Below are 22,125 nucleotides of genomic sequence, written 5' to 3'. Positions count from 1 at the left end.
CGCTGAATGCTTTCAGCTGTGCTGCGTCAGTTTCCAAAGGCTCTGCATGGCTGCAACAGCGGGCAAGGTGTACGGTTTCTAGCATGCTGTAGCAGCATTTCAACAGCAAGACATTGCTGCATGGACACTACAGGTTAAGTGACGTCATAATTGACGCGATTACAGTGCCAGCTAACTGTAAAAGTGCCCGCAGATGAGTGCATCCAAGGGCAAAAAGCCCATGGACGCTTTTGATTCTCGCAGACAAATTTTGGTCGCACCCAGGATACCTCCATGGTGATTTTCCTGTCGTGTGAATCGCCTGCTATAAACAACCTGATGAGTGCTGGCACGGCCGCAGGTAACGTGCCAGCAGCTCGTTCCACGCAGCACAAAGCCTCTCCCAGCACAAACCTGAAACAAACGTGTTAGATGTAACCGCCCGGCTTTGTGGCTTGTACGGCGACAATCGTACACCTGCAACGCTGCAGAAGACATCCTTACAAATAATAGCCACAACATACCAGAGCATAGCACAAACACACACACAGGAAATCGCACGCAGCGACTTACGAGCAGTGATGAAACAGCAGCACACAAATTGCTCACAACAGAGGCAGCAGCAGTAACAACGAAAAATATGTGTACTCATGCTTGTACATGCGCGCAGCTGATATAATTATCTGTTGTTTGGTTGCAACGGCAGCGAAAGAACTAACTTAGGTCAGCATAAACAAACTAGACTGAGTAGAAACATGGAAATCTCATACCACAGTCTTCAGGCACTCTTAGTCTATATCGGACATGAGATAGGACAATGCGTACAATAGCTATGTGCAGATAGATCTGCAACGCAGACAAAGCTGGTTAATAACACGCAACGCAAGAGAAAGAACGAGCGGATTGCGGACGCAGATCAGGCTCTTTGTCCCGCCAGTTTCTTTCCGCGGTGGTTTTCTCTTATGATACATGTTAGCCAAGTCACAGGCACCAGTGCGACGGGCGTCAACACAGCTCAGAGAATGTGTATAGCAATCAAGCGTGTGAACATGAAGATCACACTCACAGTGATCGGGCTAACATTGCTGCCAGTCACAGTGTAACGCTGCATGTGAGCATACGTGTGCAGACGTCATTCAACAACGTCAACATCACCGAGCGTGCATTCGTGCGTGCATCTTCATCCGTTCTCCTGCGTGGTTGGCTGCGGGATCTCGCCGGAACTCAGCAACATTATGGTCCAGTCAGTGCCTATGCAGTACTCTGCCAACGCTGGAGGCGTCCACAATATACAAAAGCAGTGCGGAACACTGCAGCTTTGCCGCGAGGGAGACATGTGATGACCGGCGGTGATTTTCATGGCCGCGCCAAACTCAAATCATATATGTCCTGTGGTAGTATGAGTCCTCAAAACGGCGGCCTGGTATAGAGCTGTATGAATTCTTTGGGGGTAAAGCAGTTATCAAGTATTATCAACAAGCACAGCCTGTTTACGATGACAGGCTAACTGCGTAGAGGTAAACAGGCTCTGACCGGAGCTGATTGTGTTGAGCCAAACGGGCTCTGACTGGAGCTGATTGAGCACACTAAGAGAGAGATTGATTGTCCTGAAATTGGTTGAATAAGCCAGGCTGGTTTACTACACCCTGGGGAACGTCCCTAGATCTGAACAAGCCGTACACGAGAGCTGCCGGTCAAGTCCGGCAGAGAAAGTTGAATGCAGTGGGACCAGTGGAATCCACCAGATCTGGTTGAGAGCACCGGAACAGGATAAGCACCATCGAAACTAGCAGACCAACTCTGGCGCTCCAGAACCAGCGCACAGTACCACGTAGATCACACCAGAACGAGGTGGGCACACCACAGCAGATGGAATGCGTTGCAGAACTTAGAATGCACTAGAATGGGGTGAGCACTCTCAAAAAAAAAGATTGATGGAATTCATCGCGTCAAGCAGACTACACCAGACCGGGCGAGAACATCCAGAACAAGGTGAGAACGACCCGAACAGGTTGAACGCACCAGAATTGGGTGAGCGCACTGGAACAGGGGCAAGTAGACTACTCTGCCACCAAAAGCAACAGCACTACTTGCCTTACAAGTACACGCTCACTGGGGCTTGACGGTGATGTAGAGTTTGTTGACAATCTCCAGCTTGACGGCAGGTGCACTGGATGATGATGCGCTGCTACTAGCAACACCACCGGTAACTGTCACCGGTTCGGGCAAGCTGCTGCCTGCGCCGCTCCGGGGAGGCGTCCGCACTCCTGACAATACTGCTGGCTGAGATTGAACGAGGAACTCACAACCAGACACCACCTCTGTGCATAGGGAAGAAGAGAGAGAAAAGCAAACCAACGTAGATGTAAGGTTGAGGATCAGCCGGCTACAGCTGTACCTGGCTCCAGCTTCTAAGTCGGGTCACCCACCCTGTAATTTCAAATTTGGACTTCGCAGAGAATTTCAAATATTAGGAAATTAGAGGCCACATGCCACGTACTGCTCTTTTCTCTCTGAAACTCAACACTTGCAAGCCAGGTACGAAAGAAAGAAAAAATCACCACCCACCCTGATATGGAGTAGTTAATATAAAATTTAATTTATAAACGCTCACAAAGGAACCCAATGTCAACCAGGTCAGTGTGTACTTGGCTAATTTATTTGAAATCATTTCAAACAGGTCACCAACCCGGCTCACTGGGCCCTGGAGCAAGCGCTGCTATACAGGTCTACCCTCATTGGTAGACAACCATCCAAAATCACCTGATGCCTGAAACCAAGAGTACATGCAAGTCCGGATAGTAGATAATACTCGCTACAAGACAAACAAATTGAAACCCCCGGGATTGTCTACAAATGAGGGTAGACCTGTATGTTCCAATTGCCACAGTGGATACAGCTCCATAGGACTTGAAAGTGGTACACCACAACCAGCCCGCAGCCATGCCAACGCTGACTTTCGGATCCAGTTTGTACGCATGGACGCAGTACAGGCAGATGGATCCTGGGAGTGGCTGCTCGCAAGGCATGCTATGGGTCACTATGACATGTAGCACGCATATGGCAAAGATTGGCAAAAAAGCCACCATGGTGCATTACCCCCCCCCCCCCCCCCCAACAAAGGAGAGTACTAACTCTGACAAGGAGGATAGCTGATACCCTGTGATACACGGTGGACCCGTGAGCAAACAACTCACCTGGTTGCATTTGATTGACAGACACAATACCACCAGTGCTGCCAATCACCAGCTCCATGGTGTTCATGATGATGTTCTTGCCGCCTACCTCCACTGCCACCGGCACTGCCACGCCACCAGCCGTGAGTCCGTGTCCTCCGTCATCGATCTGTGCTGCGAGTGTGGTCGGAACAGTGGAAGCGCGACTGTGTACAGCTGCGGTCATCGGTGCTGACTCTTGCCCCGCCGCCGCCGTCTCTCCCAGCCAGGTTTTGTGTGCCGCTCGCGCTGCCTTGCGACATGGTCGCTTGGACGATGGCGTTTGCGGCGGTGTCGTTTCGTCCGCACTGGCGTTGCTTTGTTTTCGCTTGACAGGAGCGGGGGCCGATGCAACGGCAATGCTGGCGGTGTCCTGCATGCAGTCTGCGAGCGAACACAACACAACCAATATACACACACTGCCGTCAGCAGATCCTATGCTTTCTCCACTTACAGCGAGTACCGTGCACAGTGTGTCTCACCGATTCGGCCATGATCTGTGACATCATGATGACATCATGATGACATCACTACACAATACAACCAGTATGCACACTGGCATCAGGAGATTCTATGCTTTCTCTTGGTTGCGAGCTTGGTTGCGAAATTGCCGTGTGATCATTGTATTACTGTCTCTGTCCACTGGACATAGAGCACTGCCTGAGGACCTTAGACAATTGACTATCAGCACTGACAATACAGGCGTGCTTCGGACACATTTCCGTGCTAAGCAAGGGTAGGTGATATCAGGGTAGAAACAATGCCGGTCAAGGCAGCTCAATGCACAAATTAATATGCAGAGTATTACACGCAATCCAATACACCACACCACCACATTGCGCTCTTGGCCGATCCAAACTCTGCACTCACATCACCATCACCACAGCGAGGACAATTCCGGTATATAGATTGATATTGACAATGACCCTCCAGAGTGCAGAGTTTGGATCGGCCAAGAGCGCAATGTGCTGGCGTGGTGTATTGGATTGGATTCCATAATGGCCGGGTCGTCGCTACTTCTTCTCAGTATTACACGCATATTTCCAATAAGCCCAGGGCTTATCATTTTTCAACCAGTCCGGACTCCGGGCTTCTTTTAGAGACTGGGCGTATAATTTTTTAACCATCTGGTACACGGATGCTGGTTATGATCTTTTATTTTTCCAGTAGCACAAAGTTTCCCAGCAGGTACCGTGACTGCAGCTTTGTGCTTCCTGGTACACTGAGTCTATACTTTTTTTATCTCGGAGGTCACAGATTTGTACCACAGTATGTGTATATGCGATACTGTGTGACTTGTATTGCGCTTATAATCAGGGGTCAAAGGGGTGTACCGGGTACCCGGGTACCCGACCGTTAACCTCAGGTACCGTTAGTAAAAGGGTACCCGTTTGGATTTTGATGAACCAGTCAGTACGGAGCAACACTGCTGGGATCATGTATTCCAGGTGGGAGTCAATTATTTACAACTCCACGCTGGATGTATGCATTGTTGTTGCATTTTCGCGCCTAGTAGATCTACTCCTGCGACTATCAGACACCAATCGATTTGCGAATCCAATGTGATATCAAAATGAAACCCGAGAACACATGAATTAAAATATTGATTTATGTGAAAATTGCGCAAAATCTTAAACATGGCTGCTAAAGGGTACCTGTTAGCCCGCCCGTTAAGAAAATTACCCATTCGTTAGTTAAAGGTACACCCGTTTGACCCCTACTTATAATAGAGACTGGGCTTCTACAAGAGACTGTGTGTTGCAATAGGGATAATACGGCATCGGCATTATTATCATCAGAGAACACAACGAGTGAGTTCCACTGGACATGAAAGCGAACAGAACATCACAGGTGATGCAAAGTTCCTACCTGCGTCTGGCCCAGGCGATAACACAACCATAGAGTCAGCAGCCATCACCGCTTCTGCTGCTGCTGCTGCTGCATGGCTTAGGCGACCATCGTCCGCCCGCCTAGGATCGTCCTGCATGTCGCAATGACTGCTTACACCCTCGCTGTGCAGTACTAGATGCTCACGTGGGCAAGAGGAGACATCTAGGTACAGACAGCAAAAAAAAACAAGAAAAAAAGCAAAGATATAAGCCCAAGTAGAGCTTAACTACAGCGGAGATTGGATATAACGACACTCCTTCGGGGGAGAACAAAATGTCACTATATTCGATCTGTCACTAAACCCGATCTTCACAAAGGACTTACTAAACGACTTGGGCAACTGAATTGTGTTGCTAAATTCAATCTAAATAACCGACGAGGAGACAACAGTCGTAAAATAGCAATGAAAAATATCAATTTTGCACTCATAACCATGTATAAAACAATTAAAATGAACCAATTCCAGAACGTTTTCTCGTGACTATCATCAGTGGAACATCGTCACATAGTAAGAATCACTAAAACAACCAGTTCAGGGGCCGCACTTGTGTACTTAGACATCGCAGACATTTTTGATTCATCACGCACGCAGCACGTGCGCGTCAGGGTCGTGCAGCCAATCAGAGTTACGGAAAATTCAAAATATCGCAATATTTGGGCGATTTGTAAAGGGTTCCTTGGCAGCCGTTTATCTAGCTACGGCGTCGAAAATCGCAAGGCTGCTTTGACGGCCAAGTACGCGGACATCTATCGAAAGAAATTTTGAAATCGGTCAAGTAGAAGGGAAATCCGTGTGTAGGGCTTTTTCTGAGCGTTGTCGCCCTGCTTTCCAGTATTCTGACAGTAAATCTAGCACATAGCACAGGGTCACGTTTGCGAATATATACAGCTTCCAACACCTGCAACTGCCTGTGCTATGCAAGCAAAAAGAGAATGTTGTAGCACCCACACTTTTTAAATACAATACGCACTCACCAGTTTTGTCCACACACACTCACAGCTGCCACATTCATCTACTGCTACCATTCTCAGATACACTGCAAAGGTTCACACTACACGCGTCATGCATAACCGCTAGCAGTGCTGCATTCTCACGCTTCTTTTCCTATTACTCTAGCTATGTAACTGGTTGTTTTAGTGATTCTTACTATGTGACGATGTTCCATTGATGATAGTCACGAGAAAACATTCTGGAATTGTTTCATTTTAATTGTTTTATACATGGTTATGAGTGCACAATGGATATTTTTCAATGCTATTTTAAACTCATCTGTCGTTATATTCAGGGTCGATATATCCAATCTCCACTGTAGCAGTCAATTTTTTTCTTCAGACTTTTCTCGTCTTCTACTCCGTCAACCTAGTGAAACACCCAACTAGAATCTTCTTCGAAATCAACACGAGTAGTAGAGTGAAAGGTCAAGGAGTAGAGGCAGAAAAATTAACGTTTGCAGAACGAAAAGCAGCTTGCATGTGAAAACGCATGCACGCAGCCATGTGTGCACATGCACGCACGTACGCACACGCGCACACACACACACACACACATACACACACACACACACACTCACGCACGCACGCGCGCACACACACACACACACACACACACACACACACACACGCACACACACACACACACACACACACACACACAAAGGCACACATGAACAGGCACACCAAGCCATTCTCCGTGCACAAACCTACCATCCTCGTCGTCAGAGTATGTCACTGTAAGGGTCAGCACTATGTCTGCCTCTTGCTGCTCAGCCACACTGAACAGATCTTCCTGCATGTTGAACGGCGTGTACGAATACACCACAGTACCACCACCAGCACCACCAGCAGCAGCACCAGCACCAGGACTGCCTCCATTGTTACTGGCCTTGTCACAAGCAGCCGCCCTGCCGCTTGAAGATGAATAACCACCGGCAAGTGCTCCCTTCACACCAGTATCTGCTGTGCTGTGGCCTGCGTCCAGGCAGTCATAGCTTGCATTCAGGGAACCACTTGAGACATCCATATCCACTGTTGGTGTGTCAATACCGCTGTGGGAGGATGCCTGGGCGGCTGCAATAGCTGTGAACAGAGATGACAAAAGTGTACACAACACAACACACAATAGATAGATGTTATCAGTGAGAGTTCATAAAAAGTATTACACAAGAGAGAGTTTGGAAGCTTTGTCACAACTCCGAGTTTCACGTATCTCTACGATCATCAGGCAATCGTAGATCGTAGAGATACGTGAAACTCGGAGTTGTGACAAAGCTTCCAAACTCTCTCTTGTGTACAAGGCTCTGCCCTACATGGGCATTGAGCACTCTTCGGACAGTGAAGCACACCACTTGACTAAAAAGTATTACAACTAGATGAACAGGGATGCTGAATGAATCCCATCCCATAGCGGTTGGTCGTTAGCGCCCTGCAGCCGTGCACAGCCTGGTGCTTGCAGCTCAGGGGACTGCACAGTGTCCTGCATCGGTGCACAGTCCAGCATTTACAGGTCAACGGTGGCACAGTGTCCTGCATCGGTGCACAGTCCAGCATTCATAGGTCAACGGCGGCACAGTGCCCTGCATCCGTGCACAGCCCACGGGTCTGGGAATGAGAAGTGCCCTACGCCAGTGCACAATCGCTATTGGCAGGTCTGGGGATGCACGGAGGGTATGCACCAGTGCACACACAGCCCACTCGTTCAACATCACAACAAATCCAGAGCACAATAAACTCACCGTTGGTTTCTCCGGTAATCATGTGCACGCTCATCTCATGCAACATGAGCTGATTCTTCTTAATGAATGACAGGTTACAGATGGTGCATTTGTGTGGTCGCACCTTAGTGTGCGTCAGTTCATGTCGAGCGAGGTCGCTGGGCGTGCGGAACGGCTTTTCACAGAACTGGCACATGTGACGCTTGATAACTCGACCTGTGCGCACACGTACACACCCGGAAATGCATGCATACATACATACACATATGCACGCACACATGCATGCACACACACCACATACACACACACACACACACACACACACACACACACACACACACACACACCATACACACACACACACACCATACACACGCACACACACACACACACATGCACGCACACCTGTCGAGATGGAGCATGCCATCTGATCACATCGTAGGTGGTGAGGCAAACAGAATCGGCGAGAATACATGCGTGATACACTTTCAATGAATCACGCTGCTGGCCAGTTGGTCTGAGACAACTCTTGGAGAACCAGTGGTGATCGCAATATTTTCTCTATTCATTAATGTACTTATAAAAGAAACACCTATGCTCGCAGAAGAGGCATCGAGCGAAAATGAGCACACAAGGCTTAGAAGCCGCTTCCCCTCTTTCGGAAGACGATGAAAAGAGATGCGTGCGCAAACTTCAGCCTTTCTACCACATCCAACACGATCCAGAAGAGAGCCGGACAATCTTCATTTTGCCGCACTCTAAGCCTATCAGCTTTCTTCCTCACTGGCAATAATTATTATACTGTGAAGTTGCAAGAAGGTTTCCGGTTGGAGCAGCCTGACACGATGCATTGTGCGTGTCCCAGCACTGTCTCTTTGCAGGGAGAAACAAATGAACTGACAAAATGTTCCACCCACGGGAAAAACCAACCCAAGCAAAGTTATTCAAATCACAAGCAAAAAATCGGATCTAAAAAAAAGCAATTCAGTGCTTTGTGTAGGTGATCAGCTGCACTGCACTGGCCGTAGCTGTCTTTCACTTTACCAGTGCAGAGCTCAGCTCGTGCGCCGTGCAGTCATCAAACCAGTATATGCAGCGACAAGGCCCACGCCTTCATGTGGCACAGCCGCCGCCCCGCACGAAAAGAAAAGGGGGAAGACTATGCATAGGTGTCATTTATTTATCCCTCTTGGTGTTTCCCTGGGGGGGCGGGGGTATCTCCTACCACTTAGTCTTAGGAGCTGAATCTGCGCCTTGATCCTAGAGGATGTTGGCGTTCCTGCAGATGTGGAAAACCCCTGACGAGTCTCACGCGAACTGTGAATTTTTTAGGGGTGAAAGGGGTGATCCGGGTAACCCGGGTACCCGTCTGTTTAGCTGCTGATCCGTTAGCAAACGAGTACCCGATAGTCGTGTAGGATGGTAGGGTACAGCATTATAAGCTTGCTTGTACAGTTGTACAGTTGGGTGCACATGTAGTTTTGAGTGTGTTTTTCCTCGTTCAATCCTGCTACATATCACAGTATCCATTGTAGCTACGACAATTTTCACTGTTTGCATGTAGGGCAGTGAGTGTGCACGCTGTGCTTGTCGCGGTGTAGTGTACTTGCATGACTTCGCATATTCTCCTGGCGTGAAATCCGGAAGGCTATAGTAGTAACTGTTGCCCGAAAATCTCTCCCCTATCAGAATGCCTGTAAAAGACATGTTGCGCTTACGATCACAAGCAAATGTAATGTTTTTGGAAAAAGTATGGCGGATAAAGGGTACCCGATAACCCGCCCGTTAAGCCAGATACCCGTTTGTTTCATTAAAGGGTAACCGTTTCACCCCTAGAATTTTTTGTATATTTTCTAGGTATTTGACCTGAGCCAGGTTTGTGTTCTTGTCACACTAACAATCACGATGCTCACCTGTATGGACAGCTTTGTGCTGGGCAAGAGAGTAGGCTGACGCGTACTTCTTATCGCACTCGCTGCACTTAAACAGCTTGCCAGCCGTGTGCAGGACCATGTGCTGATTGAGTGTGCGTTCCTCACGATAACGCTTCTTGCACACGCTGCACTCGTACGGCCGAATGCCAGCGTGCACCAGGTAGTGGCGCATCATGCCGAACTTGGACGGGAACTCCTTGTGGCACACCTCGCATACCAGGGCATTGGTGACGGCGTTCTTCTCAAGCTGATCTGCAGAACGCGCAAGGAAACGGAAACGCGAATGCCGCGAGGTTTACCATCGAACTCCCAAATAAGCGAGGACTTCATCAAGTTGCACGCACATGCAACACAAATTTCGATTTTCGGTTGAAATCAGAAAGCTCTTTTTGGATAGGTTCTCGGATCGAGCATGAGTTTACCGACAGTGTCCGATAAATCGAACGGCCTGGCAGCGCTAGCAAACAATATGTATAGCAAATACGCTCTTGCCATTCGCTCATTACAGTGTGTATGCATCATGCGTGAATCTGACCCACACTTACCGATGTGTACTTCATGGTGCGTGCCAAGTAGCTCTAGGGATGTGAACGTCCGCTTGCAGACGGCGCACGGAAATATGCCGTTCTCGGCCATGGTGCGCTGCGCCCTGGACAGCTCGTGCGTGATGCAGTGCTCCCTCATACGGTACGTGGTCGCGAACATCTTGTTGCACTCCGGGCATGGAATAGTCTTTCTGCTGCTGCTGCTACTACTAGCGACGGGGCTTCCAGTCATGTTATCACCAGCAGCAGCAGGAGGAGCAGCAGCAGCAGGAGGAGCAGGAGGAACACTGTGAGCATGCACTGGTGGACTATATCTGACGCCTGCACCACTCTCTTCCGGCGGTGTACTAGAGACCTCAGTCAGCTCGCTGTCATCCGCTGTTGAGCCCGTCGATTCTGGCGTTTCACAATTGATGACTTCTTCGCCGACGATGTACTCGGGCGGCAAGTGATCTGTCAGATGCACGCTGGACCCAGGAGGACTGGCCGCTGAGCTGCGGCTGGAAGTGTGCGATGCTGGCGGCGACTCAGACACAGGAATGCCTATGCTGGTAGAGGAGGAGGAGGAGGTCAGGACAAGATCGGCGACTGGAGGAGACGAGCTCGTCTGAGCTGTTGCTGATGTAGACCCTGCCGGAATGCGTGCGTCGGAACCAGCTGGAGGGTGAGACGCGCTGAAGGGTACAGATTCTGCTACTTGGCCTGACTGCCGTGCTTCGGTCACTACGGGAGATCGCCCACTTCCAGCGTCGGAATTTGTGGTACTCCTGTCGTGACCAGTGGCAGGCGGCGTTAGGTGAGCTGAGCTCGTAGAGTCGCCAGCACTAACGGGCACTGCCGGTGAGCTACTTGCTACGACGCACTCGACATTGGGATGCGCCTCTTGCATGTGCAGGGCCAGTGCATTCGATGTAAGGTAGAGACGATGGCACAGCTTACAGGTCGCCATATCGGAGTCAGTCTTCTCAGTACTCGGTGCTGTAGATTGTGACCGAGACCGGCAGTGCATCTGGTGTTTGGACAGCTCCGGCAGACTCGGGAACTTTGCCGGGCAGTGCTGGCAATGGTGCTGGATGGAACGAAGCGTGGGTGGCTGCTGCTGCTGCCGTTGTTGTTGGACTTTGCTACTCGTGCTGCCATTGTTAACAGTTGCCAAACTTGTTGCTGCTGCAGCCGTAACTGCAGTTGACTGCCGGTCATTTGTAGAGCTAAACGGATCAGACAGCCCCTGTACATACGGTGGAGCAATGTGAGGGGGAGGTGCCGCCACTGGCGATAGTGACAGCACCCGTTGCAAAGCTGCCTCCGCCCCATGACGCTGCGCATCGCTCAGCGACGACAGTTGTGTGCGACTGCCGCTCACTTGCCCCACCTGTACCGCACTCATACTACTCGCGGCACCACGACCACCAACTGCAGCTGCGCCACGAGAATAGCCAGAGGTTCCGAAAGTCGAAACAGCAGATTCACCAGCACCGACTCCAGCACCAACTCCGTGCCCACTCGCAGCGTGAAACTGCTGCTCATGCTCCACCTTGTCCTCCTCGGTCAAGAAGACCAGGGAGCAGGGAGCACAGACCACAGTTTGACCGGTGCGAGATATGCAGCTGGCCAAGCCCGGGTAGTGGCCCACAAGGTGAGTGCGGCATGTCAGCGCGTCGGGAAACGCCAGACGACACTCGGAGCAGAGGAACGAGCCGTGCGTCTTCTGCCGGTGCTCGAGCTTGTCCTCCTCGGTCAGGAAAACCAGTGAGCATTGAGTGCAGACCACCAGGTGATTGGCATTGGCTATGGAACTGGCCACGCCTGGGAAGTGGCTGACCAGATGAGTGCGGCAAGTCAGCGCGTCGGCAAACGCCAGGCTACACTCGGAGCATGTGAACGAGGTGGCGGCCGCTGGGCTGTGCCACTCAGACTGGTTGTCGGCGATTACACTCGACGGCGCAGAGCCATTCAGGCTGGCAAGACACACGGGACAATGTCGACCTGTGGGGTTCAGCGATTGGTAAGACTGGCCGCACAGCATACATATAGCCTCCATGGACATTGCCTGTGCTTGACCTGGCAGTAAGGTGTTACTCACTGCTGATAGCAGGGAGGTGTTTCCATGGCCACCAGACATGGTCGTGTGGCTGGCTACGTGCTGGTGGAAGGGCATCAGGCCCGTCATCGGTAACATCTGCTCGGCGATAGGTGAAGAGGCCGGTATCGACAGACCAGAGGCTTGGCCCTGCTGCTGCTGCTGCTGCTGCTCCTGTAGGTCCAGTTGCTGCCGTTGTACCTGTTGCTGTAGGGTTTGTTGCTGTTGCTGTAACTGTTGCTGATGCTGTTGCTGATGCTGTTCTTGTACTTGTAGTAAGTGCTGCAACTGTTGCTGTTTCTGATGCTGTTCTTCTTGTTGTTGCTGCTGCTGTGGTTGCTGTGGTTTCTGACAGTGCTGATATTGCTTCAGCTGCTGCTGTTGCTGCTGTTGCTGGCGCAGCAGCTGTTTCTGTGGCTGCACGTCACCCGCGGGCAGTTGAATATTCTGAGGCACGGTTGGAGACACGACAGAAGCTCTGGGGGGCTCAGCGGCCGTCACAGCCGCCGAGGGCTGCGACGACGTCGCCGCGCTTTTACTACCGACTGCTGCTGGTGACGGTGCGTGCGACGAGCTGTGTGCAGTCTCGTGATCAGAGCGTTCTTGGCTGGTGTTGAACACCTTGTGACACACCGGGCATGGGTATTTCATACGCGGCAGGGCGCGCTGAGTGACCGCTGCTTTGGGGAAAGAGGCTATGGAACCCTGAGCAGCGCAACTACCACTGGCAATGGCGGCCGTGGAGATGACGGTGGCGGCGGTCGTTGGAGGGGACACGCCGGGACATGATGATACGCCATGTGCCACCGTGGTATTGTCAGGATGTGTCTGCATCACTGCTGCACCAGGGGCGCCGTCCAAAACGGACAATTCTGACGATGCGGCAGCGGCGACGGATCCTCTGATTGCATCCACGGCATTGAAACCCACGGCATCGAAACTGTCTTTCATTTCCGCTTTGATTCTGGGGCTGGATTCCAAACTGAACGCCATGTCGGGTGGCTAGCAAGTACTGGGAACAAAAACATCACACATACGCACGCACATGCATGCGCACGACCACACACGCGCACACACACACACACACACACACACACACACACACACACACACACACACACACACATAATTATTGTGATTAAACAGGCCACAACTTGAAACGTGCAGCATACAGCAAAAACTCAGTCATCTACTTCACATATTTCTTTCCTCTTTTTTGTTTTGTTAATGAGGCTGTTATTTTAAACCAAATTCCTTCTGTAAACATGAGAAAGGACACATGGGTTACGAGTTACGAAGGAACTATCCACTACCGTAACAAGATACTAAGCAGTCAGAAAGCCAGTGTGGTAACTAAGCAACAAAACGGATAGACTATTGAGACATTCAACTGATAGACTATTGAGACATTCTACTGATAGACTATTGAGACATTCAACTGATAGACTATTGAGACATTCAACTGATAGACTATTGAGACATTCAACTGATAGACTATTGAGATATTCAACTGATAGACTATTGAGACATTCAACTGATAGACTATTGAGACATTCAACTGATAGACTATTGAGACATTCAACTGATAGACTATTGAGACATTCAACTGATAGACTATTGAGACATTCAACGGCCTGGACGACCATTTGTCCTTTCTCATTTTTACATTAGATGCAGTGAATGGAATTTTCGGTCTTTGACCACTTGTTGGTGAGCTGATCTGCTCACCTCCCACCGCTTTAGGAGCTGCATCTGCGCCTTGATCCTTGAGGGTGGCGGTGTTCCTACGGATGTGGAAAACTCGGCCTCTAGCCGAGTCTCACGCGAACCGTGAACATTTTTTTTACATTTTACTATTGGCTCAGCACCCGAGGTAAATTCCTTTTGGTTCTATGTTGTCCAAGACTTTCTTGACAAGCCTGTAGTCCAATCCTATCACTCAAGCTTCTGTGCTAATTCACAGTAGAAATACAGCAGGGGCAGTGCAACCGGTGCGGTTGGTCGGTGGCCATGGCCGGACCAACTTGTTGGCCAGCAACGGCTGTTAGCTAACGAGGTGGTCATGTGTAACGTATCCGCCACATCATACACAAAGTATGAACGGCAGTGGTAGGGCAGTGGTAGGGCAGTGGTAGGGCGGCCGTACCAAAAAAAAACTGCTTCCGGTGGTCCTGCACAGATACTCAATCTCCTGACAGCTAGCTGCATCAACCTTGTATTTTATTTTTGTATTTATTCAACAATACAATTCCTGACTCGACAAACAACTGCCAATGACAAACGAATGTGAAATGAAGGGTGATATCCAACCACGGCAACTATCCGAAACAGTAAAAAAAGAGAGTAAAAGGCACGAAGGACTCGATCCAGAGTCGAAAACAACCCGAGGTTAACTTCAGAATAACAAAGCATTTCAAAACCGGCTCAGAGCTTCAATGTCAGAGTGCAACACTAACTGTGAGAAACACAGCCAGCTTTGCACGGGGAGGGAGGGGGGGCAGATAACTTTGACGCTACTGTAAGACCGCTGTTATTTTAGGAACGGCTAGTTTTATTGATTTTTTAAAACGAATTCAGATAAATCCGTTAAAATTCGAAGTCCTTATGTCCCAAACCCTCTGCTTCTCAATCATGGTCTTAGGCCATCCCACTGTGCCTGCCACTTTGGTGAGTGAGCTGATCTACTCACCTCCCACTGCTTTAGGAGCTGCATCTGCGCCTTTGATTTTTGCAGGGTGGTGGCGTCCTATCATATACACACCACCACTACAGTCATATACGCACGTGCAATCATTTCCTCTTCCTCCTTGTCTTGAATAAAACAACAACAGCAAGCCGTGTAGCCCTCTCCTCTGGAGTTGCAATTTATTAGGCCCCAGAGTGGTATGTCCAGGGGGAATCGTCTGTCTTCATGTGCACAGATAAGACCTCAGCCACCTCAAGTGCCTTAGGCCACGGTCACACCGAGCTCGATTTAGCCATTCAGCCGGAAAAAAGCGCTTGTTTACCATGGAAATTGCTGAAAACTTTCCTACAAGTGACTTTCAGTCGTGGCTGACTCTCAGCCATTTATTTCCGCTTGTTTCAGCCACAGCTTGTACAAGCGGCTGAAAGCCGAAATCCAAATTTTTTGAGTGCGCTTGGAACACACCATTGTAGACTTGTAGTTGTAGTGAACGTGAGCCGATGTCGATGAGGCGAGGATCTAGGAACTGATGTCGATGAGGAGAGGATCTTGGAACTGATATCGATGTTCCTTCTTGTTTCCGTGCTACATGTATGCCTTCGCCTTGGCTTTGGTTTTGACAGTGTCTGTCTATCCAACAGTTCAGTTTGATTTTGACGTTCTGCGATGACCATGGATTCCTGGACTGTGCCTCTAGAGCGTAGATTGTTGGAGCTGTGGTTCGAGGCCAAGAAAAGGCACCAAACTCATGACTGACTTCATGAAGAAAGTTGTAGATCACCACTGTTCTGCTTTCCGATTTCTTACGAACGTTGGTGCGTTTCGAGATATTCAAAATTTGCCGGGCGAAAAAAACAAGCCATTCAAGCTTTGCACTCAATGTCTGGTGTGACCGCTCGACAGGGAGCACACAAGCCAGCTGAGCGCCAGCGATAACAAGCCCAAAGTGGCTTGTTTCGGTGTGACCGCGGCCTAACACCACATGTACAGGCATTTGCCGCTTCTATTTGACAGCCAGAACTCGTTGACATTTCACCTCGCTCACCAAGAAAATCTGGTGATCTTCAATTCTGATTGTCGAAAAAAATATTCAATTCCCGCAGCTATGCAAAAGACGTTACTTTAGTAACGCCTGGCACTAGCCAGGGTCCACACAGCTTTATTATCTCAGACATGCATAATCATGACGGGTTGACAACCAGCTAACTACTTGGATCAAAATACATGAGAATCAGCCACAAGAGATGACACGAAAGGCCCCTACCCCGCACTCACCCACGCACGTAGTCGACGTTATGCAAGCAGCTGTTATGATCTACTGGCACTGCCATCTCAACCCATAATTATTATGCAAACTACTGTACAATCATGTACATGTACTTACGAAAGTAACTACTTACTTTAGGGCAGACCGACTGACACAGAGACAGATGATAGCGACTGATCCTGTCGGCCAGCGGTGGAGCTCGTCAGGCTAAAATCCGTATGCAAGCTGATCTGGACTGCTACCGGATTGTCACATGGGACAACAGCAACAGGCAGGAGATGTCGCACGGCCTGCCACGCTTGCAGCACAATAATAATTCAGGACCGGTTCGTGTGACACATGCACACACTGCACTGCTTCCGTACCGACTGCCGGTGGCAGCACACACAGCATACACCACAGGGAACGTTTTGTAGTGTAGCCGGCTTCGGCTCGGTTGTTCAGCACGCCGGGAACACAGTCAGTCCACACGATCTGATCTAGACTAGTAGAGTGGAGGCAGTCCAGCAACCTACTCCCACGCTGCACACTATCTGCTGTGCCTTGGATCTAGCCAGTGTCACAACTAACAACCGTACTTGCTACACGTATGCAGGCACACACACGAGAACGATTCGACTAGGCGCTACATCAACACCAAACGGCCTGTGCAGGGAACCAGCGGAGCGATCCAGGACCTAGGATACAGCCTAAAATCAATGCTACAGCTTTTCTCGCAGCATGCAGTGCTCGCTCACCAAGCTGACAACTCGATCTAGAATCGTAGAGCTTCTGCTCCGACAAAAAACTATTTTGTGAACTGTCGGGGACTACAGTATTAAACCTGCGAACGCAGGGGGCATCTGATGTACAAGCGCTGAGACAACACGCGTCAACGATCGAAAGCGGATTTTCTCAATATACGACAGGCAACTAGACTCTGCGTTCAAACAGCTCTTCTCCTTCTCCTTTCAAGCCTCCCACACAATCAGAATGGCCAACACAAAATACGACGAAAAACGTTTCCAACAGCTAGCAGGCAGTCACAATGAAACGCTCACACGCGCTACGTGTTCGCTCGTTTTATATGTCAAGGTGCTAGGCCGCACACGCGTGCGCGAACACGGTGGAGCTGATCGTGAGATCGAGAGCGCTTGCGTGTGCGCGCGGGTGAGGACGAGCACGTCATGTCAGTGCGCGGGCATACTCACAGCATGCACTCGGTCCAGTTGAGTGCAGAGGACCTACTATACTGACTAGTACTGGGTACTGCACTGTCTGTACTAGATCTACGTAGTACGTACATGTAGAAGGTCGACCCACTGACTGTCCGTACTGTAGACTTGTACATGACTGTACTTAGTCTTCCAAGTACATTGTCATGTATGTACCATGATCTACCAATCCATGGTCTAGCTAGCTACACTCTGTCATCATTGATAGTCACTATGCAGTATTGGTATAGGTTGGCTTATTGAAGACAATGAAGTATTACTATTTTAATAGTTCTTTTTCTTTCATTTGCTTCATCTTGGCAAATTGTGTTTTGTTGCCCGTAAAAGAGGCTTTTGGAGTGTCACTAGTCTATGCAGTATGCGAGCTACGTCACGTGAATCGGTGTAAGTACAATGTCATGTACAGTGCTGGCAACTGAAATCCGGCCCCCTGACCGGGGCGCTCACATCGTAACACTACCGTGACGAAATAGAGACCGCTAGAACTAGAAAGTGAACGCACCGCCCAGGGGTTCGGATTTCAGTTGCCAGCAGCACTGTTTGTCATGTGCATCCGATTCTTTTCTTTTGTATGATACGAGCTGCGAGTGCAAGTGCTCAACGCCGAGCTCTAGCGTGAGCCTACACCATGAATGGCGTGATGTGTAGTAAGTAGTGGTCAAAACTCAGTACATTAAAACGGGAAAGTCTAGTCACAAAGTCTAACGTTTTAACGACCAATTATTTTTCGTTATTTGAAAAAACGTTATCGCTAGATGTCTGTGCAAAGATGCGCATACAGATGGGTGGCCAGGTGGCCATCGGTGAACTTTCTGCACGTTATCATGCCAAAACTACGAAAACGTTAAACTTTTTGGTCGTTAAACTTTCCGGTTTTACAGTAGCCCAAATATTCCTTAAAGGGGAAGTTAAGGCAAAAATCAAAATTTCACCAGTTGTAGTCTTCCCATGTGTTGTAGTCTTTTGGACGCTGAGTCGACTGGTTTTGGTCCGAAAAGGCTGCGATGCAGCGTTCCTCCTTTATTCCCAATCGAACATGGTTGAACAAGTGGTCACGTGCTCCTGGGCCCAAATCACCCGGTCACCACGCCAGCAGGCGACACATTTCACGTCATCAAGGTTCAACTCGAGTGACAGAAGTGCACCCAAAAAAGGTCAAAGGGTTGGTTCACATAAGCAAAATCGGCGCCGCAAGACATCGGCGGTGAGCCAGCTCCCGATCCGTTGCGCCTACGGTTCGAGTACCAAATCTACTACAAAGACAGAATGTGCCAAATTGCTACGACAGGTTTTCCAATTGAAGCTTGAATTCTTTGTTTCTTCAGTAGTTCAAGGTCTTTCGGTAATGGCCACTCGGTGCAAGTACCTTTTACTGGAGATCATGAAACTACTTCTACACATTTTATTGCAGTCTAGTAAACGATTGTGTCGAAATTATGCTTGCAAACCTTGGTGAAGTCACAAGAACTTGCCAATGTCACATGATCCATCATATTTTTATTTGTTTCAATTGTATTTGTCTCATAAGTTGCACAATGGTCAAGCAGATCATCCGAGAAGGACGGGCTGGTATGCTGACTTATTTGCCAGCTTGAAGCGACTACAAGAATGGTGAACGGACTTCCTCTCTAGCTTCAATTTAGGAAAATTTAGGACAAGTATTGGTTTGATATTTTGACAAAGTCTGGCTCCCGGCGATCACCGGCGCGAACGGTTCACAAACCACTTTTGGTCAAAATTGTACGGGATCGGCGCCGGGGCAGATCGCAAGAGTTGGGCACTGTCCAACTTTGCCGGCGGTCCCTTGCGATATTTTACCGTATGATTTTGTTACGACTGCACTGGTTCACACAATCGCAATGCGCCGGGAGAGGTTGCAAGAAGCCCACCGCCGGTGACTCCCGGCGCGTACCGGCGATATGTGAACCAACCCAAACAGGCTAGTATTTACTAGTAAGTAATGAGTTGTACCCTGCAGGCACGGTGACCATGACCAGGCAGGTGACTGGTGTACGCAGGAGCACGCGACCGCTTGTTCAACCATGTTCGATTGGGAATAAAGGAGGAACGCTGCATCGCAGCCTTTTCGGACCAAAACCAGTCGACTCAGCGTCCAAAAAACTACAACATATGGGCCAATCGCGGTCATCCGTGCTTTTATAAGAACGAAATGGCGCTTTTAGTGACATTTTGCATACAAATCCCCATCTCGTAGGGCGCAGTCACCCAGTTTCGGTGGAAGTGCGCGAGTTCGATTGGGATTAAAGTAGGAAGGTAGCGTCTCAGCTTCCTCGGACCACGACCATTCGACTCAGCACCCCGAAGACTACAACTGGTGAAATTTTGATTTTTGCCTTAACTTACTTCCCCTTCATTGGCTTTAACTCCAACTTCTGCCCATGGCGTTCCTCTCTCAGCTCGTCAGCTGACAACAGTCACTGTCACCATCAGTGGTACATGGTACTAATGGGGGACAACCAATGTGTAGCCGGCGTGGTGAAGGCCTACCCAAGGCATACCGGGACATCACCAACCTCGTCTACAGAGAGCACCTTCTAACGACAGTGTTGCAAAACAGAGTGAAACCTGCGACTTCAGTCGCACCAGACCATAATCATGGCCGGGACTTCTATGGCCGGAAACGAGAGTCTTCTTTCCGTAATTCAGGGTGGGGCGCTCTCGCGAGACGAGGCGCTCTGACAGTACTTTACGGTATAAATAAAGAATATAGCAACGCCCCCCCCCCCCCCACACACACACACACATACTAACGGAGAACAGCGCAAAGTTACAGCTTACCTACATTAGGCTACAAGCTACGCAGGGTATCAACTTTATCTGACAGTGGTAATTAATATTGAAAATGCAAGATCCGTTAAAATTGAGAAGAAAAACACGCCATTGCTGAGCTGCAGCAGGATGATGAGTAGCAGACTGAATCAATGAGAGAAACACGGGGTCTATTATACTACTACAGCACGGACACACAGCTGTACAAAAAAAAACACAACAACAACAGACAAGACAATCTATGCTGGTTCTTGTCGGGATGATGTCATGACCATTACTGTGGCCATCATGCTGGTGTTGAGGATACTGATGATGATGTCATTCTACTGGGCATGGGGTTCTATTATTGTTGTCTAGGGACTACTGGATGGGGTATTCGTTCAGCAGCAGGTCATGTGACGTGCTGAACTGCATGGCATGGGGTGGCAGTGGCATCATCAGCGGTGAAAATATGGCAGTCACTACACCAGCGCTACACAAGGATACAGAACAGTGCACGTAGCACAAAACGCTACATAACACTACATACACGCTACACAGGGAGACGGCTAAAAATGACGGTGCATAGAGCTGTACTGGAGGGGATGATAGAATGCTACACACACATTCGCAGCCAGCAAACAGTAGCAAATGGCATCATTTGTTATTGAGGGGTCTTGGTCAAGAAGACAGAGTCCGCTGGACAACATTTCTCAAACGAATTTCCCACACGATGACGAACGATAATCAGAGACAAAGACGCATGGAGAGAGAGAGACTGACAGACAAAACACACGCTTCACGACTTCCTACTGGAGCCGTCGTCGTGACGTTTCCGCCGTTTCCCCGCTGCCGTTGCCTGTTGTAAGGCTTGTGGTGTCGTCGGCGGCAGGCCTGCTGCTGCTGTAGCGGCTAGCGATGCCGCAACTTGTGCAGGTGACGGTGACAACGATGATACAGCGGTAGCCACGGGTGATACGTGAACACGACTAGCGCCCGTAACTGGCATGACTGGGGGTAGTTGTATTGACGAAACGGCGATTGTTGGTCCTGCGTGCGACGCCAATCCGAGCGAGCTGCCAGCAACAGCAGCAACCGTGGAGTTAACAATCTTACGCTCGCCGTTCGTTCGCCGCTTGCGTGGCGTCGTGTGCACCGACCCGTCTTTGTGCAGCGTACGCATGTGTCGTGCCAGGCCACTTGCCTGCGTAAAGCTAGCGTTGCAGAGTTTGCAGATGTGCGGCCGCTCACCCGTGTGTGTACGCATGTGGTTCTCCAGGTGGAGCTTGCGCACAAAGCGCTTATTGCATACCGTGCAGTCGAATGATTTGCCATTGTGTATCTGTGAGGTGCACGCATGCACGCGCGTGTACACACACAAGAACGCACATACATACGCGCACATGTACACACATACACGCACATGCATACACATATACACGCGCGCACACATACACGCGCGCACACATACACGCACACGTGCACGCACATACACGAGCACGCGCGCACGCACACACATACACACACAGACCACATGGAACGCGTTAACATGTGTGCGGGGGGGGGGGGGGGGGGCGAGATCATTGCATGGCTCGCGGCTGCTCTCAGAGACTCAGTGCACCTATAACACAGCCCTAGAAAGGAGCTTGCAGAAAGCAACCTGCTGGAGTGTAGCGGATGTCAACGCATCACACGTGCTTCCTCGCACCAGCTTGTGCACAGGTGCAGGCTGCTTCTCATACAGTCGTCCCTCTTTAATCCAGCACTTTATAAACCAGCCAAACTTCCTGAGCTGGTTGTATTTCTCAACGCAATTGTGAAGCCGGTTGTAACAC

At 49.7% G+C, this 22,125-nt stretch overlaps 2 protein-coding genes across 2 annotated transcripts in view; both read right to left on the bottom strand.

Annotated features, from left to right (window-relative positions):
• Window positions 1-407: 407 nt before the first annotated feature.
• LOC135819209 (uncharacterized) lies at window positions 408-17,435 on the bottom strand. The gene is made up of 8 exons (XM_065332372.1): window positions 16,441-17,435; window positions 10,275-13,366; window positions 9,709-9,981; window positions 7,817-8,011; window positions 6,789-7,160; window positions 5,064-5,246; window positions 3,177-3,578; window positions 408-2,300 (listed from the first exon to the last, which is right to left on the bottom strand). Exons 2-8 carry the CDS (start codon window positions 13,345-13,347, stop codon window positions 2,089-2,091), a joined length of 4,710 nt encoding a protein of 1,569 aa, XP_065188444.1. The 5' UTR covers window positions 13,348-13,366; window positions 16,441-17,435; the 3' UTR covers window positions 408-2,088.
• A 2,874-nt stretch (window positions 17,436-20,309) lies between these two features.
• LOC135819208 (zinc finger protein 287-like) overlaps window positions 20,310-22,125 on the bottom strand; it is a 12,684-nt gene continuing 10,868 nt past the window's right edge. Inside the window, exon 7 of the mRNA XM_065332371.1 lies at window positions 20,310-21,632. Within this exon, the coding sequence (XP_065188443.1) occupies window positions 21,090-21,632 (543 nt within the window). The 3' untranslated portion in view covers window positions 20,310-21,089. The remainder of the gene's footprint in view (window positions 21,633-22,125) is intronic.

This window comes from Sycon ciliatum, chromosome 6 (genome assembly GCF_964019385.1).
Source record: "Sycon ciliatum chromosome 6, ocSycCili1.1, whole genome shotgun sequence".
NCBI classification, from domain to species: Eukaryota; Metazoa; Porifera; class Calcarea; order Leucosolenida; family Sycettidae; genus Sycon; species Sycon ciliatum.
This window is presented reverse-complemented; position numbering and strand designations above follow the sequence as displayed.

What these genes read in the sequence shown, in the direction of transcription:
- LOC135819209 (XM_065332372.1), bottom strand. Translation starts at nt 13,347, where the DNA reads ATGGCGTTCAGTTTGGAATCCAGCCCCAGAATCAAAGCGGAAATGAAA. An exon ending in ATACTCTGACGACGAGGATG is followed by an intron (nt 5,247 to 6,788) that starts GTAGGTTTGTGC and finishes GTCTGTACCTAG; the next exon opens with ATGTCTCCTCTTGCCCACGT. An exon ending in ATCGCCTGGGCCAGACGCAG is followed by an intron (nt 3,579 to 5,063) that starts GTAGGAACTTTG and finishes GTTCGCTCGCAG; the next exon opens with ACTGCATGCAGGACACCGCC.